The 18,274-nt window shown below is 51.7% G+C and overlaps 1 protein-coding gene across 1 annotated transcript in view; it reads left to right on the top strand.

Annotated features, from left to right (window-relative positions):
- Positions 1-18,274, top strand: part of LTBP2 (latent transforming growth factor beta binding protein 2) — a 68,922-nt gene that overhangs the window by 37,069 nt on the left and 13,579 nt on the right. The window contains exons 9-19 of the mRNA XM_048306913.1: positions 6,758-6,832; positions 10,572-10,694; positions 11,139-11,303; positions 12,104-12,334; positions 12,873-12,895; positions 14,598-14,637; positions 15,035-15,121; positions 16,170-16,295; positions 16,491-16,619; positions 17,021-17,140; positions 18,093-18,212. Of these exons, the coding sequence (XP_048162870.1) occupies positions 6,758-6,832; positions 10,572-10,694; positions 11,139-11,303; positions 12,104-12,334; positions 12,873-12,895; positions 14,598-14,637; positions 15,035-15,121; positions 16,170-16,295; positions 16,491-16,619; positions 17,021-17,140; positions 18,093-18,212 (1,239 nt within the window). The remainder of the gene's footprint in view (positions 1-6,757; positions 6,833-10,571; positions 10,695-11,138; positions 11,304-12,103; positions 12,335-12,872; positions 12,896-14,597; positions 14,638-15,034; positions 15,122-16,169; positions 16,296-16,490; positions 16,620-17,020; positions 17,141-18,092; positions 18,213-18,274) is intronic.

Genomic DNA, 18,274 nt, shown 5'->3' on the forward strand with positions numbered 1-18,274 from the left:
CTTGTCTGGCTTTGTTTTCAGATTAATTCCAGGGATATGTAAAATGTATCCCTGTGGGTCTTTTGTATTCCTGTGCCACAAGAAATTCCCTCTGGCTCTGGGTGATGAAGTTCCTCCTTGGAGACTTAATGGCTCTTGTGATGTTGGCCCTAATTCAGGCTAGTTGAAGGAGCCATTTTCATCCTGTTCAATGGTATATACGTATCTTCCTGCTTTGGCTACCTCTGGTGCAAGGAGCTGTAAGACAGACACATGATGAAGGCAGCCTAAGAGAGCCCAGTTGTTGTGGAGTGAGAAGCTCAGATGCCTTTCTCTGGTGTGTTGTCTTCACATGCAAGGTATCTGATCCCGGAGGGGAGTCAGGGAAACAGTCCCTTCTCAGCGACCTTACTTCTTTAACAGAGCCTCCAAGCACTGTGACCACTCACTGCCTTGTGCCTTGTCTGCCAGGGTTTCCAGTTCCATGCTAGTGTGAAGGCATTGTTCCACGTACTTCCTGCCTGTAGACCACATCCCACACTCACATTCCTTCTGCCTTCTGGTCTTGCTGGCCTGTGTTGTGCTCACTCAAAGTCACTGGGCTGTAGTTCAGTGATCTGGTGTCTCGTGCATAGAGATAACATGTTCAGTGTGTGTTTCCAGCTTTCTTCTTAGCACTGTGATCTTCAGAGAGAACTCCTTGCTCTCATGTGTCCCGGGGAAGCATGCACCAGAGCAGACTTGACAGCATTGGGAATTTAATTCCAGCAACTAGAGACAGAAATGGCAGAAGCTAGTTCAGTGTAAACACTTACAACATACAGAAGTGCAGCCAGGCAAGAGCTAGACAAATGGGGAACTTGTTTGGATTGACTGTCTGCCCGAGACACTGATTGTTAGTAGAGTCTGGATACGTCCGGATGTCTCCATCGTCTGCAGCTTTCATGTTTGGTACGTGTTTGTGTGCGGAAAGACATCAGAGAAGAAGAATAGGAGGCAGGCATCTGTCTGAGCAAACTTACCATGACCAATCCTCTCTATTTTTTATGTTTTGCTCAGCATCAGAAAAGCCAAGGCACTCAAATGCTTTGTCTGCATCCTAATGAGACCATGTTAAAAGCTGAGTTCAAAATCAAGGGCTGACCTGGCCAGGAGTCTCTGTGAGTGTTACTTTAGTCTTAGAGATTTCCTTAAGCTGTTCTTGGACTGTGTGGTTTGCTGCTGGGGGGCTGTACACTGTTAAGCCTCTTCAGAGAAGTGGGCACAGGATGGGTGTTCAAGCAGGCTACAGTAGAAGTTCCTGGGAGCTGCTGTTGCTTATGCAAGTGAGAACTAAAGATAGGACCCCTATGATGCATCAGAGGCACCCTGGGAGAAAGGGGAGAGCAGAGAGCTTGCTCTATGAGCTGTTGGAGCAAAGGCTCTTTGTTGCCTGACTCATGAAAGAAAGAGACGAGCCAGAGGCAGGGCCCTGGAGGGTAGCAGGACACCTGCATGCTGTCATGCAGCTGCAGTTCTTCAGCTCTGGCCAGAATTTGGTGGATGAAATGTGTTGTATTGCAAGATAGGATAAATCAGATGGAGACATTCAGTGACTCTCCTGGGTCTTTAGTACTTGGGGGAAGCAATGGAGCACACACTGAAAGGCTAGAACAGAAGGGTAGGGGCAAACAGGAGCTGGAAAGTTAAACCTGGAGAAGAATGAGGGTAGGAAAAGGGAATTGGAGGCTGATGAAGCAGCTGAAATAGAGACACTAGGATGTGGCTGAAAGGGAGCTCAGGGACCAGCATGGTAGTTGAGCATTGCTGGTGAGGAACCTGCACTGATGCAATGTCCCGTCCTGTGGCAAGCTCAGGATGTGGGGCTAGTAGCAGGTACACTGCTGGGCAGAGCTACTCCTGCTTACCTGCCAGACCATGTGTTATTTTGGGGGATGCAGTGGTCTGTGGAAAGAATGTGTTGGAACACTGTTAAGAGATGGTCTGTGGAAATTAAACCCAGTGAGACTGGAGCTACAGGTTGACACAGACCCCACGGCAGGTGTGAATTTGGATACTGGTTTTCCCAAAGCCTTGGCCCTTCTCAGGCGCATGGTGATAAAGGAAACTGGTAGCTGAGAGTTCTGTCCAGAGGGGATCACAGCCCTGCTCTTCTACCTCCTCCCCATCTGTGAGACCACACACCTCTGGAACAAGCAGCATTCCAGGAGAACACCTGTATCAGTGGACACCATCTCCAGTACTGCCAGAAGCTACAAGTCTCACCTTTCTGTGAAATTTGGTGGACTTTCTGGGGGCAGGAGTAAACCTGCATTTTCCAGGTCTGGAGTTTTCAGTGCCCCCTGCCCCTTATCTTACAGTCAGCCTGAGCATGGGCTGGGCTGTGCACCCACTCGTTGTGATCACTGCAGATCTTCCTCCGCTGCTTTCTCTCCTCGTATGGGTTTTAACTGCATTAAGAAACAAGTCTTTGAAGGCTATTGTTATGTTTTTATTCCCACTCCACGTGTTTTTTCAAGTTTTTTGTCCTAGAGAAAAGTCTGAATTTCACTGGAAAGTTGGATCTTGTAATGTCTGGCTTGGCATCCGCAGCACTCCTCTAACAGACCTCCCACTGTGAGAGGGGTGGCAGCTCACCCATGCAGCCGTCATCGTCAGAAATGCTGAGTGGATCTGCAAGCCTCACACCCCCCTGCGCTGTGCCTGCAGGCATTGAAACAGCCATGACAAGCCCCTTGAAAATCAACCCCCTGGTCTGCTCCTGTGAACAGATGGGGTAGAATACAGGAAAAAAAACCTTGGATATATGGGAAGGAGGCTATGGAGGCCACTTGTTACCATGTGCCACAGGGAGTCTGTGCAGAACGGTACGGAAAGGCTGGAGGCGGGGAAAGAAGCAGAAACCTCTGCAAGGTTGTGCCAGTACCACAGAAAGCAATGCTTGACCTGGGAACACACAGCATTTTCAGGCCTGCTTTTTTCTGCATAGTGCTTGTTTTGCTCATCATACACGTACAGCACTGTCATATCAGCACACTGCAGCACAGTGTTACAAAACTGGGGGTTTTTAGGTACAAGGTATCTTGTTGCAGTTGGAAGCCACCTTGAGAGCAGAATGAGGATCTCTCTGTTGAAACGCCCAATGGCAAAAAGGAATTATCAGAGTTTTTTCCTTCAAGCATCTTTTGCACCTTGAAGATCTTTACTGATGTAGAGCCAGAGGACGTAGTTTTATATCACACATGTGGCACTGGTGCATGCCCTCTCCACTGCTATTACCATAACCCTTGCTGCGGCATTGGAGGAAGCCTTGCTGGAGCCTGCTTACAACAGACCATCCAGAGGAGAGCAGTCATGACAGACCTGGACAGAAGGATTTGTGTCTTTCCCTCTTGTCCATTCTGCCTTAGAACTCGGCTCATCCCCATAGCCACAGCCTACTTCTTGGTGTGGCACCTCTAATACATCTCTGAAGGCTGCTGTGAGGTCCAAGCTGCTCTGCTCTTCTGCCAGTGAGCTCAGCAGCTCAAGTCCTCTCTGCAGCGGAGGCTGATCTTCTCTACTTCACACTAAACCAGGCTGAGGCTTGACTGAGTCCACCATCCCCATTTATCCAGGTGTCACGAGACCATTCACTCTGGCTCCTTTCACCTCCCAGGTGCTGGAAAACCTAGAACTAGCAGAAGCACCACAGCTACCCTCAGTTTCTTCAGTATGGTAGATGGAAAGAGTCAAAATAAATGGGCTAGCTTTAGGAAACGGGCATTTCCTCACTTCTCATCTGACCAGAGGCTTGCTTTTTCCCCTTTTAACAGTGACATTGTATGGACTAATGTAATGTATTATCTCATCCAACAAACACTGCCTCATTCACACCCTTGTGGCTACCACCACTCGGAGAAGTTTTCCACTTCACCACCACCCTGAGCTTCTCCAGACGTGTTTGGGGAGCCAGAGCCCTTGGGTAAAATCTCTTCTCCTGGGAAATGATGAAAAATTAGCCTAATTGCTTAAAGATCATCCTGCTAGGCTCCAAAATCCCTCCACCCAATTTCCTTTCATATTATACTCTACTTGAGTATTTTTCTAGCTGGGGACAAAGGTTCTGGGGGAAGTCCTGGGCTGTGGCTCCTTCGCACTCACCTCCTTTCTGAGCCTGTGAGCTTATTGCACTCTTGCTCCTTTGTATGAGCCCAGCCCTGACAGGGATGCCCGGTGCCTGCAGAGCTTGCAGAGAGCTAGAGGAAGCAATGAGGAGAGCCAAGAGGGACTCCTAATGTGCAGCTACCTGGTGACCACATTGGCTTGGCACAGCATCTGCAGGGCTGAAGTGCCCAGGAGGCAAGGCTCTGAAATCACCCTCTTGAATCAGGAACCAGGGCTCCCTGCCCTCAGCAAGCCTGAAATCCGTCTGCCTGACAGATGCAACTCAGCTGCTCCATCCCTAGCCTTAGGCTCTGGGAGAACCCTTCCTGGAGAGAGTGTAGACAGACACAGGAGACTGGGGCCTCTTCAGCTCTGAATGCTGACAGCTTTCTGCCCTCTCTGATCACTAGGTGGGTTCCAGAGGAATACCCTCCTACCAGCTGCATAAGAGAAGGCTGGATGCTGATCCTCTTTGCAGGAAATGTAGGTGTCCTAGACTGTTTTTTTCAGGGGGTTTTGGCCATCTCTGTTGTAGTTCAGCAACATTTGAGCTTGTGGAAGGAAATAGTCCTCTACTCAAGAAACCAAGCACAAAGCTGAGAGTTAATAGCTTATATCCTCCTGCAGCCACACACTGTCTTCCCTTGTGGACAGGTCCTGGCAGAAAGAGAGCAGCCTCCATCCAATACTTCAAAAATGTCTTGGTTCTCCTTGGTACAGAGAGATCTGCTCACATTACATTACAGTTACTCTTGCCAGGGAACAAGGGTTTCTTTGCAGAGTTAGGACATTTGTCCGTAGCTTCACAAGTGATTTGCTAATGTAGTGAGCTGGTTTCTGCAAACCGGAGTTTTGTAAGTGCTAAGGTGGCACAGACCTGCAATTCATCTGCCCATCACTGGCATTTTCTGCCTTGCTGTCTCCCCAGCAGCATCTGGCGGAGGGATGCTGCAGAATCTGTTTCTCCACAAAGGCTCTTCAGAGGCGGTGCATGGCTCTGACACGTCATCGCTGTTTGATCTCCAGCACGCTTGGCTTCCGCTCAGAGGGCTTGCACATAACAATGGTGCTTCATTTGAGTGTCTGTTATCACATTGTGCTGAGGCTGACAGATGCTTCCAAGCACAGTTAATGCTTGTCGGCAGCCCCGACCCCACAAACTATCGTGTAGGAGGACCTGAAATCCCACTGGGGTACTGAGCCTGGGGCCCATAAACCAGAGGTTTTTTTACCTTCCCAGAAGGTTGGAAAGGTACCCAGTGATTCCCAGCATCACTAGTAGCTCCCTTGTCCCTAACATCCAGATATTTGTTAGCACCTCCTGCCTACAATTCATGACTAAACTGTTGAAGGGGGTAAAAAGATTTTTTTGTCTTTGTCATTCATTCAGCTACTGAGGATCAGTGTGCACATGGAAAACCTTGCAGCTTCATTTAATATACCTGAGAAAGCCAGGTTTTCTATTCTTCTTCCTGGTACAGGCTGGTAATGACATGTTCTCCTGTCTTTTATTTCCTAAGTGCCTTTATCCTAGGAGGCTGGTCTCTAACTTCTGCCTTTCAAGAACCGTCCTAGAATGGCTTTAAATTGCATTATAGAGTTCAAGTGTTTGGGACAAAGAGTTATGGATATGCCTGCTCTCTGCCCCCAGAATGTGTTCTTAAACTTCACAGGCTTTCTTTTTGCTCTTAAACTTTGCAGGCTCTTGCCAAGCATCTCCTGCTGTAAGGATGGTCTCAATTTGTCCCTGGTTCTTGAAAGCTGCAATGTGTTAGGAATCTGCTGGACCCTCAATATGACTATTGCCATGGAGGGCTTTCCACGTACGACACCAGGGAGTGAGCTACTGATGCCAGGCAGGAGGATTTAAGTGTGGTTGGAATATAGCTGGGCAGTCAGTTAGCTCTTTCATGCACTCCTTGTTCCCAAGCAAAAGATCCAGAAAATTAAGAAGCCCCACCCTGGGAAAATCCTTTGCCCCAGGCAAAGTACCCTTCTTCCTACTCCACCCCATGCTTACTCACTTTCCAACCCATCCACTCTTAGATTCCCTGTCCCTTGCTCCAAAATACAGTGCCTAAATTTGACTTCCTAGGAATTTATGGGCCACATTTTACTTGCCTTTAAAAAATTTGGAGATGTTTAATTGTGCGTGTTATAGAACATTTTGAAACCCACAAAACTATTTTAAGCAGAAATCTGAATTTTTCTTTGATGAGAGGGATTGGGCCAGGAAATCACACGCAGTATAAAAAGAAATGTAATAAACAGGGCCTGAGCTGTTATTTCAGCAGTTTGTCAAGGACCTCAGCCATTCTTTTCACTCTGATCCCCCTTGTTATGTGCCACCTGGCTATCCAAACTGACCTAGAAGGAGACAAAGTGACACAGTGCTAGGTATGAGGCACAGGCAGCACCTGTGGGTCACCAGGCTGGCACTTGCCAAGAAGGAGAAGACACGCCACGGATAATGTGGCTGCTCCTACCTTTCCCTCTGCCCTAGAAGTCATTAGAAGCCCATCCAAGGCAGGCCTAAGGACCCTTTCCCCTCTGGAAGAAGGGCAGGGAACAGGGAGGATGCTGGTGGCAGGCTCTCCTGACAGTGTCCCACACTGTTTGCTTTTTTCCCCAGCCCACCCTGTGATTGAGAATGGACAGGTGGAGTGTCCCCAGGGATACAAAAGGCTGAACCGGAGCCACTGCCAAGGTAAGGATGCTGCTTTCATCTCTGTCTCTCCTTCTCACATCCGCTGTCAGAGTTGCAATTATCTATACAAAATACGTTTACCTAACTCCCTGGTACAGATCTGCAAAGAACATGGCTTATAAAAGTTTTCGTGCTTTCATCAAGAATGGAAGAAAACCAGGTAACACAGGACTACATGACTCAGCTGACAAGCACAGTGAGCACAAAGTTGGGCCAGTACAAGAAAATTCCCCTGTTAGGTCCTACTGACCCAGTAAGGGCCTGTGTTTATGCTCTGCTAAGTGTGAGTGTAAAAACACTTCTTCCATGTTCTGAAGCAACAGAAATTCTGTTGCCTAAAAATATTTGTGAAGGTTATCAGCTTGTTCATTTACAAGTGGGAGAGTGCCATAAAAGCGATGCCTTCTGTTCTGACTGTATCACTTGTTCATGCTGCGAGGCTCCGCTGCCTGCCCCATGCTGCCAGGATCAATCCATTGCTCACTTCTGTGGTCCCTCAGTTCCATATGAGGAAGGCACCATCTCTCCCCTTTTCTCTCTGGTTCATGTTTATTTGGCATTTCTTGGACCTACACTGCTTGTGTTTTTCCGTGCTCTGACTAAAGAGGAATTTTATTGTTCCCTTCTTGTGATTCATGATAAGCTGAGAGGTGTCACCTCGCAGATGCAGCAGGGAGCAAACCCAGGGCTGGCAATCCAATGACTCATCTCTTTTAGCTGGGACTTTCCACCACACTTAATTAATGATTCAACCTCCCCACATTGTCCTGAGGGAGAACTTTCAACAACACAACAACTATTCTGCTTGGTGCTCAGATCTCATCCCTTATGTGGCCACAGACAGTGCTATGATTATGAGGAGCTACCCAGAGACATCAGATAGGAGTTGGAGGAACAGAGCAGCAGGAGGGACTCATGTCAGAAAGAAGAGACCTGCAGTGCCTGCTCTGGATTTGTGTCCCCTGTGGATCAGGGAGGAGCAGAGGTAGATGACAGTGTGGATTTGGCTAGGAAGATTTTTTGCACAGGAAAAACCATGAACCAGAGATCTCTGCCTCTGGATGCTCCTTTGTAAGCTAGACTGGAGAAGTTCTATTCTTCAGACACTACTGCTTCAAGGTGCTATTCCCATCTCTACTGTTGTAGTGGAATGTGTGTCAGGAAGCCTAGCACCTCACTTTAGGGCCCAGAGTGAGGGTTCAATTTGGTGGACAGATGTAGGGGCCTTCTTTTGCCACGCAGGTAGGAGGGGAAACTACCTGGCTTTGCAGGCTATTGTTAAAGCACTGTGATTGGAGGAGGACCCTGGCAGAAGCCCACTTTCCTCTGTTCAGTATGGACAGAAAGGGTTGTCTCTGGTGCCTTCCAGCAGACGAACAAATGGTTCACCTTTGCAGGATCTCCTTTCCTTTCCTTGCTGCATCCTATTGAGCAGAACAAGGCTGCAAGGAGCCCAAGTTGAGAGTGCTTGTCAGACCCAGCCAGGGATCCTCCCAGTGCTGCTGGGACTAGCAGGAAGGATGGCACTGGAAGAGATAATATGGTTGCTAAACATGAGGAAAAGAGGTCTTGGAGGCTCAGGGATAGGGAGGTGTGCATGCAGCGCAGTCACTGCACAGGACACGCACTGAAAGTCCTAGGAGACCATATATATATTTGGTGTCTGATGTTGACCTGAGTCCTTTCTGCTGACCAAGCACTGGGGTAAGCCAGCCTGCACCTTTCCACCACAGGCTGCCTTACTCAGTGTGGCTGTTTCTCAGGAGCACTGGCAGACTTGTGTGGGGTGGGATGAAGCAGCTGAGGCAGCATATGGATCTCAGTTTGTGATCCCTGAGGCCTCTTCTTGTGGGCTAGCCCTAGCCCTGGCATGCTGCAGGGGGTAGGAGTGCATAGCTCTGAGCATACCTGTCTGCTTCTATTCCCAGTGGGGACTTCCACTGTGGCTGACAGCAGAATAGAGGGGGTTGGGATGAGGCCTGGATGTGGCCCTGTTTTAAATTAGGCATATAAAGCCTAGCCCTTGGTGCTTGTTTGTTTTGTGCTCTCATTACTCTAATCCCTTCAGCCCTTTGTTCATATGGAGACAAACACTTTGTCCAGTTGGTCTGTCAGAATGACATAACACTCTGACCGTGCTGTGGAGTGACAGGGATGAGCCATGAGGCTCCTCCAGAGAGCCCTAATGTCTTTTCTGAGGGGGGTTCCCAGCATATTTGGGGTTGGTCACTGGTTGTTCTCATGAACTCTGTCCTGTGCTTGGTACAGAGCAGGAAACACTACATGGTGCAGCCAGATCCTACTCTTCCCTGGCCTGCTGCAGATCCCTGTAGCATTAGTACCTCTAATTGACTTAACTTCTAGCCTGGTCTTCACGGCCCTTGTATGTATCAACTGTGTATGGAGCAGCTGGTGGGATGAATTGGGGAGTTTAGGAGCACAGGACTGGGAAGGGCCTCTAAGTCATTAAGTCTGAACTTCAGCTGTCATTGCTGTCTGTGTGTCTCACAAGACAGCCCCCTCCACCAAGCAGTAATGCTTTGGCTCTGAGGAATAAGGTAGTGCTGGAAAAGCTGTTCCTGAGTCTTCGACCCCGTCCATCTTGAAACAGTCCCTAGAGCAACACTGGGTGCTCTGAGGGCACCTGAGGTCTCACCAGGATCATGCACACTGGCATTGGGACTGCCCTTTGTCTTTGGCCAAGCATCATGTTGGCATTTCTTGGTCTTGGCAGCTCAGAGCTGTCCTGTGAGCAGTGAGTGGGCCCAGGTCCCTCTCACTGACAGCTTCCACCTCTTAGCTTGCAGTATGTGTTCCTGTGGTTTGTCTCAGGGTGGTGCTGAAGTTGCTGCCAGTCCTGCTGCCCTGTGTCTCATCCAGCTCTTCCTGTACTGCTTGTGCCTCCTGACACAGCACATTTAATCAGCATTCTGACTTTTCTGGGCCAAGCTCTTTAGTGAAGGTAGAAAGGACAGCTTCTCCTCACTCTCCATCTGAAAACTGCTCTTAGCTCCCCTTAATGCACTTTTTGCCAATCCCTATCTTCTCTGGCTTAGCTCATATAGTCTTACATGGTGCTGTAGGAAAGCCTTTACTGCAGGCCAAATGGATGAGTCCAATGGTGCTTCCCTAGGATAAACCCAGCTTCCCTCCCAAAGACTGTGTCTGATGAGTGCTGAGCCAGGGGCAGAGGCAGAACTTGAGGCAGGGCTTGAACATGGTGACTTCTCACTTGCTCACCCTGCTCTTAGAAGAAGGCACAGTGAGCCACAGCCTGGCCCACCACCCCTCTGCATCTGGATGGGATCTGTCAATGCTCTCCCTGCATGCTGGCACTGAGTTTCTCAATAAGGTCCCTCCATGGGTGGTAGCTCTATGCAAGCAATACCAAGAATCAGGAGAAAGGACAGGACTCACCATTCCTGGCTTGCAAACAACCATGATAGTAGTGACCCTGACAGAGTGGCTCACCATAGGGGCCACATCTGTTTTCCACAAGGACCACGAAGCAGAGGAGTCATCCACAAGCCATCCTGCAGCTGCAGCAAGCAAGCTCTGCAGATGTGGGGCTACTGTCACCACAGAGGTCCCCACTGTGCTGCTTGGTGTAGAGGCTGCCTCAGACACCAGCCCAGCTGAGACCCCTTTGGTTTGCAGCACCTGAATGGGAGACACTGGGTAGGGAGTTTAGTTCACCCTCAGCTTCCTCACATCTCACAAGGTTCTCTTCTCTCCACAGATATCAACGAGTGCTTGATGCAGGGCCTCTGCAAAGATGCCGAGTGTGTGAACACCCGTGGCAGCTTCCGTTGTACCTGCAAGCCTGGAACCATGCTAGACCCATCCCGTAGCCATTGCATCTGTAAGTGCTCCAGGGAACCCCCCAGTCTGGCGAGGGACCTGAGCAGGATCCCATGGCTGAGTGGAGGCTGCAGTGTGCTTCACATCTCCTTTGAGTGTACCTGAATTGGGCTGTTCTGCACTTGTGTGCAGAATGGGTCCCAATCATGCATTATTCTCCGTGGACATTGCATGGTCCCTACAGAGGCTGAAGGGAATGTGCACGTGGTGTGACAGCAGAGGACACAGCCCCCTGGGATGAGAGAACTCCCACATGAGCTGGGTTTTCTTGGGGATGACACTGTTGGGGGAAAGGCCCAGTGTTCTGGAGAGAAGACAGGGCAGCCCTTGGGCAGGCTGGGAGGTACAGCCAGAGAAAGAGCCAAGGGAGAGTGCTGAGTGTCCCCTGTTCTCTCTTTGGAGAGCTCGGGGCACGTCTGGCGCTGACACAGCTGTTGTGTTTCAGCGGACAAAGCGGTGTCGATGGAACAGGGGCTGTGTTACCGCTCGGCAGCCGGAGGCGTGTGCACCTTCCCCCTCTCGCACCGCATCACCCAGCAGATCTGCTGCTGCAGCCGCGTCGGCAAGGGATGGGGGGACAACTGTGAGGAGTGCCCCATGCCTGGCTCAGGTGAGATGTGCCCACTTCAGCTTTGTTCTGGTTAGACTGGGGTTTGGGTTTGCCTGAACACAGACAGCTGCAGGACCCAGAGCTGAGCAGTGCGAATGCTGTCCTGTGAGATGGGTACAGAACCCAGGAAGCAGACCTGGATAATACTGGGAAGATGGAGAAGTTCCTGATGGGGAACCAGTCTGTACCAGAGGGAGAATACAGCCATGTCTGTGCCTGGCTTTATTCAACAGTCCTTTCCTCTCATATATCTTTTGCTGGGAAGAAAGCTAGGTGAAGACGAGTTTGAGTATCTCAGCATGGGGTTGAGTGGAAGGGAAAGCACAAAAATCCTCAGGGACCGGAAAAATGTTCAGGTGGTTTGTGCAGAGTATCTTGAGTGATGTGCAGAATGTTCAGTGCTGAGGTGCTCCAGGTTCGCTTTTATCTGCTCCCTTGCTCAGCTTGGTCCTTCCTGTGGCATGATCTCTTTCTAGCAGTACTGACCATGGGAAGGAATTTCATTCTGAGAGTCTGGGGATGCCTGTGAGAAACCCACCCTGCTCTGTGAGCACATTCCTTCTGCTTGAAGCATCCACCCACTGCAGCCCAGATGTGTTTCTGTAAGAATTCAACCCATAAAAATTACAGAAAATTATAGGATTGGGAAGACTGGCACCTGCATTCACATGCATGCCTATCCATCTTCACTCCTTTATTCCACTGTCCCACTATCATGTCTGGGTGTGGTAAGCCAGGTGATCCCTCCACCAGCCTCCAACCTCTGCTTTCTAATGTTTTGATTTGATTTTCCTTCACAGAGGCCTTCAGGGAAATTTGCCCAGCAGGACATGGCTACACCTACTCCAGCTCTGATATCCGACTGTCAATGAGGAAGGCAGAGACAGAAGAGCTGCCCCTCAGCTTAGAAGAGCAAGGGGAGAACAGCAACTGGACTTTGGACTGGACAGTGAGGAGACAGCAACTGCAGGACAGCCTGCGTGGCAGCATCCTAGAGGCGTTCCCCTACCCTGGCACCTCAGCAAGACAGGGTAGTGTGGGGTCTTCTGCTTAAAGCTGCTCCATCTGGGCCCCTAGCAAGGGTGGGAAACTTCTCAGGTCCTGCCATATACCATGGATGGAGCTCTGGCTGAAAAGGGCTCCCTACATCTGTATGACTATAGTGTTCCTGAGGCATGAGGCAGTAGGTCTTCAAGTCTTTGGAGAGAAGGTTGAGTGTTTCAGGCTCCTGCAACTGCATCTTTGCAGTTGGTGCTGACTGGCCAGGCGGCCTCCACCAGGACCTCAGGCCTGCATGGCAAGTCTAGCACTCCAGTCCTTGGGCTTTTGTCCAGCCCAGCTGGAGGGCAGTGTGACCAACTGCTTGTGCCAGCACTTGCTGGAGCAGAAGTTCCTGGGGTCTGCACAGTGCCTGGAGTCCAAGTGTGTTGGCTTTGGGAATAAGCTCTTGCAGAGAAGTGTGAGGGACTGAATGGCAGTGTCTTAGACATGGGTGTTAGGGCAGTCAGGGTTTGAGGAGGATGCCTATCTGTCTTCTCGCTACTCACCATGCACTGTTTCCCCTTCCAGGTGAAATTTCTCCTGCTGTGCAGGTAAGTAAGGTCTGTCTTGCTACAGCTTGGTGCATCCATGGTAGCCTGATGGGCTGGAAGGGGAATGTCATACAAATTTACTAAAAGAGGGGAGATTTAGATTAGATATTAGGAAGAAAGTCTTTACTGTGAGGGTGGTGAGACACTGGAACAGATTGCCCAGAGAAGTTGTGGATGCCCCAGCCCTGGAAGTTTTCAAGACCAAATTGCATGGGGCTTTGAGCCGCTGCTCTAGTAGAAGGTGTCCCTGCCCATGGCAGGGGGATGGAACTAGATGATCTTTAAAGTCCCTTCCAGCCCAAAGCTTTCTATGATTCTATTCCTGCTTACACACTTTTTTTACTGTTCAGCCAGGCAGGTATGTGAATTATGGATCCAGCCGTGTCTATACTGCATCTCACAGGGATTGAAGCTCTAGACAGGAGGGATTATCCACAATGAACTCAGTCCTAAAGAGCAAAAGGGTGAATTACAGCAAGGATCTATCCCACTATAAAAGGACACCAAGGAGAATTTTGCTTTGAAATTCTGGTCTATGCTGCATATTCAAGTTTGCTGTGCTTTCACTAACTTTGGTGAATATCAGCTGTACTTACACAGCTGAGGTGTGGTCGCTCACTGTCAGCCTGGCCTGGCTGTAGGGCTGGTGGGCAGCAGGCTAAGAGGAACTGCTGTAGTCAGCTTTGGGCGTGCTTCTCTCATGGAGTCCAGGGTCCTGCTCAAGCCCAGCTCACAGCCAGCTCTCTCTGTGTTGAGCTGGGTGCAGCAGAAACACCACTGGAGCAGTCAGGGCAGGGGTCTCCAACACTGGCTGTGTGAATTCATCCTGTCTGGTGGAAGCAGCCTGGGGACTGATTTTCTGCTAGGCTCTTCCAGGGCTGTGTTTCTTTATTGTGAGTCTCACTTGAAAAATGTGTGCCTCTTGATCCCTGCTGTCAGTAGAGGTTTGGCCATATCTCTCCTGAGCATCTCTGTGCCCTCTTGCTATATCAGCTCATCCCTCAGACATACTTGCAGCACCTCTGAGGGAAGGGACAGCACTGCTATTGTCACTGCTTCATAAACATGAAGTGACTTGGCTCAAGTACATGGGGGAAATCTCAAGACAGGGCAGAAATTTGAACCAAAGCTTCCAAATGTGAAGTCTGGAACTTATATTGTTCAGCTGCCTGTTTTCTTCACCAATTGTGGAAAGCCCCATGGAGCAGAGACTCAGCACTCAGGTCGTGCTCCAGCATTTCCTTTGGCAGCCATAGGTTTGCCAGGAGGGGATGCTGAGAAAAAGCTTCTAGCACAAGGCACCCCTCTGATAGGTAGCACTCTTGAGGCAGGTCAAAGGAGCAGCTGTCCTCAGCCCTCCAGAGCCGCCGGTGACAGTGGCAAGTATTCACCATGCCTGGATGACCTTCCTGGCCACCTTGAGGAGGTGCCTGCCTGGTAGCAGTGCCCTGGTTTCACCTGAAGAGTGTGCTGGCACGGTCCCTCTGTGGGCAGTCCCCGGGGCATGGCCTGAAGACGTGTTTTGCCCAGGATGATGTGCTCAGGACCAAGTGGCCCTGCCAAATGCACCCAGCTGGGGCAGCTTCTCTTCCTAGGATGGTGGTCTTGGGAAGAAAGAGGAGCCAGGAGGTGGGTGGAAAAACGTCTCAGGGGTGCTGCATCCCAGTTCTATGCACAAGAATCCTATGTTTCTGTCCCTCAGGGCACTGCTGATACCACTGCAGAGCCTGCCATGCGCAGAGGTGAGTGCCAGACTGGTGGGAAGGCAGGGTGTTTGTGAGGAAGAGAACGGGGGAGTGAGGAAAGCGGGGAGACTGGGAGCTGCCTTCTCTGCATGGCAGCCCCCAGTGCTGGGCAGAACAGGCTCCTGGCTGGGCTGGCTGGGGGCAGCACAGAGGACCCCTATCACACTGGGTGGCTGATGTGGGGCTCTAGGAACGTGGGGAGGTGATGAATACCCAGCAGGGTGAAGGAGGCTGTGTTCAATAAGATGATAGGGTTGCTGCAACCACCCTGCAGCCCCTTCCCATGTTCTCTTTTGGTGCTGTGGTTGCCAGGACAGCCAGCACAGGTAAACCTTGGGCGGGCACCTCTACCTGGGATCAGGCAGCTTAACTTATCTCTCTTCTCCTTCCACAGCAGAGGAAGAGGAGTTCCGGCATGGTGCTCGTCAGCCTGGCCCCACTACCACCTGGGATGCTGCTGCTCCAACACAGGTGCCAGCAGGTGTGTGTGTGTGTCCACCGCTCTTGGGGATTTCTTGCCTCTCTTTGCCTAGCGCTACAGCGAAATGATGTCCTAAGCTCTGCCCAGGGGCTCTCTCCCTTAACCAGTCTGTTTGTTTGCCCACATGCCTCCCTTGACTTCCAAAAGAAGAGTCCCTGCCCTGCCACTCTTGTCCCAGCCTGAGCCCAGCTGCTGCCAGCCAGGGAAACCTGGCCAGCCGTGGGGAGTCACAAGAGCCAACCTGTGTGGGGAACAAAGTGCTCGCATCTCTGAGTCCTTCCCCGCCTGCACTCCCTTGCCCGGCGCAGCGGTGGCTGCTGAGGAGGGGAATCACGCACCCGCTCCGGTGGCTTTGGCGCCGTGCCCCTTCCGTGGCGTGAGCTGACTCATCGGGAAGGGGGAGCGCAGGGGGAGGCATGTGGCTCCCGGGGCGGCTTGTTTACTGCGCCGGAAACAAGGGAACTGTTGTTCCAGGGTTGCTTAAGTGTCTGGGAGTGTGGCCCCTGCCCTGCGCCGGGGGCTGGAGCACCTTGGGGAGCAGGCCTGGCGGAGGCACCTTGCTGAGGAATGCGTCTTCCTCAATAGCCTGTTGTTTGGGGTTGGGCTGCCCCCCCACTCCCCCCGGCTGGCTCGATGCCGAGGGGTGTGTGGTGCCTCGCTGCCCCTTCACTGCTGCCTGTGCTCGTCTTAGCCGGGTGGTGCGGGGCGGGGGGGCCCTGCTGTCACTCCAAAAGGAACCCCGTCACAGGTGTCAGGCTTTGCTGCCAGTTCTATTTCAAGGCATGGGGCTGCAGTGCAGGTGAGCCGTATAGGGCACTGGGGCATCCCAGCTCAGGCCAGAGGAGCCCGAGGAGGTGGCAGGGTCTGCTGTGTCCTCCCTGCTGCCCCGTGGGTGCAGGCAGCCTGAAGAAGGAGAGGAGCAGGCTCAGCATCACTCTCCAAGAAGGGAAAAAGCAGCCTCCTGGTATGGTGCTTGGGACACAAAGCAGACACTAGATTTCATGCACCGTTTTGGTGCTGCTCCCAACACTCTGCTCTCTCCTCGCAGGGGTCAGTGGCTGTGCCTCCTCACCCTTATCCTGTGGAGCTGGTGCTTGTGTTCTCACCCCAGAGGGATACAGCTGCTTGTGCCACCCTGGTTACACCTTGGACCCCAGCCGCCTCCACTGCATTGGTAGGTTGGCAATTGATGGTTAGACTGCTCAGCCTTCTGGGCCTCAAGAGCCCATTCAGTCCTTCAGGCCATTGGGGGAAGGTCTTCTGGCAGCTCTGCTGAGGCCCTGCCCATCTGCTACACGGCAGGGCTGGCAGGGGGCTGCAGGCAGCTGCAGGTGGTGACTGCTGGTCTTCCTTCCCTGCCTGGCTGTAGATGAAGATGAGTGTCTGAAAGACCCTTGTGCTGGGAAAGGTCGCTGCATCAATAGTGTGGGCTCCTATTTCTGCCTCTGCTACTCTGGGTACACCCTGGCTGTCTCAGTGGGCAAGCAGAGCTGTGAGGGTAAGTAGTGTTTACCCAGCACAAGGCTGCCATCTCTCCAGGGCCTTCTTGTTCTCTCACCCTCACGCCCTCTCATGACTGTGCACATACACATGCACTCATGCACACACGTGCACATGCACACCCTCCCTTCCCACAGGCCTGCCCGTGGACAGCTTAATCCATGGGGATTGCTTAGGGGTAGGACCTTGCCCATGATGATCTGGGCAGGAGTCAGTGATGCCAGCCCTGATCCCTGCTTCACGGCAAGGGGGATGCTAGGGCAGATGGGGGATAGAGGAGAGCCTCAGCACAGATCCCTTGGGTAGAGCCAGCTGCAGGTGGAGCAGGTCCTCTCCTGCCCCCAGCCTTCCTGACACTGGTGGGGGAAGACTCAGAACTGTCTTCTTGTGTGTTGGCAGACCGAGATGAATGTGAGCAGCCTTCTATCTGCCGAGGACAGCGATGCGTCAACACACCCGGCTCCTACCACTGCCAGTGCAAGGAAGGCTTTACCATGGGCCCCAGAGGACAGTGTGAAGGTGAAGCTTGCTGCTCCCGGTTTTCCTGCCACTCCAACCCACCCTGTGTATGGCTGAACACCTCCTTTTCTCATCACTCCATGTCTCCTCCTGTAAGGGAGGTAGGACACCCCCACATTTGTCTGCCCTGTGCCCACTCCAAGGACTGCCTGTCCTCTCCTTTGACTGCAGGAGGAACAGGTTTTCCTGGGCAGAGGGAATGGAGTTCTCCCAAGATCTCTCCCACCTCTCCATGGAGTTCCCTAATGACCAGCCCATTCCAGCTTCCCATTATGGGAGGACATGCCTATATATTTTCATGCCACCTTGGCTCTGTCACAAAATTGTCATGCTGGCAGGTAGACTGAAGGGAGAGCAGGCTGCAGAGGCTCAGGCCACCCATCCCCACTGCATCCCATTCACATGGCAAGACCCGGGCCGCCCTTCAGAGCTTTCACCCTCGTGAACATAGGATGTGCCTGATCAAAAATTCCCCTTTCTCAATAGCTCATCCCCATCACAGAGTGGGAGGCTATTTTAGGAGGCAGTACGGGAAACAGGGCACGCACAGAATGCTGCTTCCCCCACACGGCCTCCAGAAAGCACTTGCCTTAAGGACAACTGAGCTGGAGGTTGCATCCTAATCGCAGTTATGAAACGCCCTGATGAGCCAGCCCTGCACAGATGTTCTCTGATCCCCTTCTCTGCCCGTGCACATTCCTGGCTTTGGCAACATCCTGCAGCAGTGAGTTTCGCTGCTGACTTATGTCAGCCCTCAGGTGTGGGTGTAGGATCCTGAGGGATAGGTGGGGCCATAAGAAGTTCTGTCTAAGCCCCAGCAAACTCATCTCAACTCCTATTGGGTATCACTGTGCCCTGGAGGGAAACTCTGAGGATCCAGCTGGAGAGGATACATTGGAGTCTGCTGCACTGTTTACCTTTGGGAGCCTGAAAGAACTGTGTTTCTTGGCAGATGTCAACGAGTGCCTGGATCCCAGCTCTTGCCCCAGTGGGAGATGTGTCAATACACTAGGATCCTACAAGTGTGTCAGCTGTGGGGGTGGCTACCGGCCCAGGAACGGGAGATGTATTGGTGAGAAATTTGAGCTGCCTCTGGGCAGCACCCTTATGCCCCACAGCAGTGCTCCCTGTAAG

Source organism: Corvus hawaiiensis, chromosome 6 (genome assembly GCF_020740725.1).
Source record: "Corvus hawaiiensis isolate bCorHaw1 chromosome 6, bCorHaw1.pri.cur, whole genome shotgun sequence".
In the NCBI taxonomy this organism is placed as follows: Eukaryota; Metazoa; Chordata; class Aves; order Passeriformes; family Corvidae; genus Corvus; species Corvus hawaiiensis.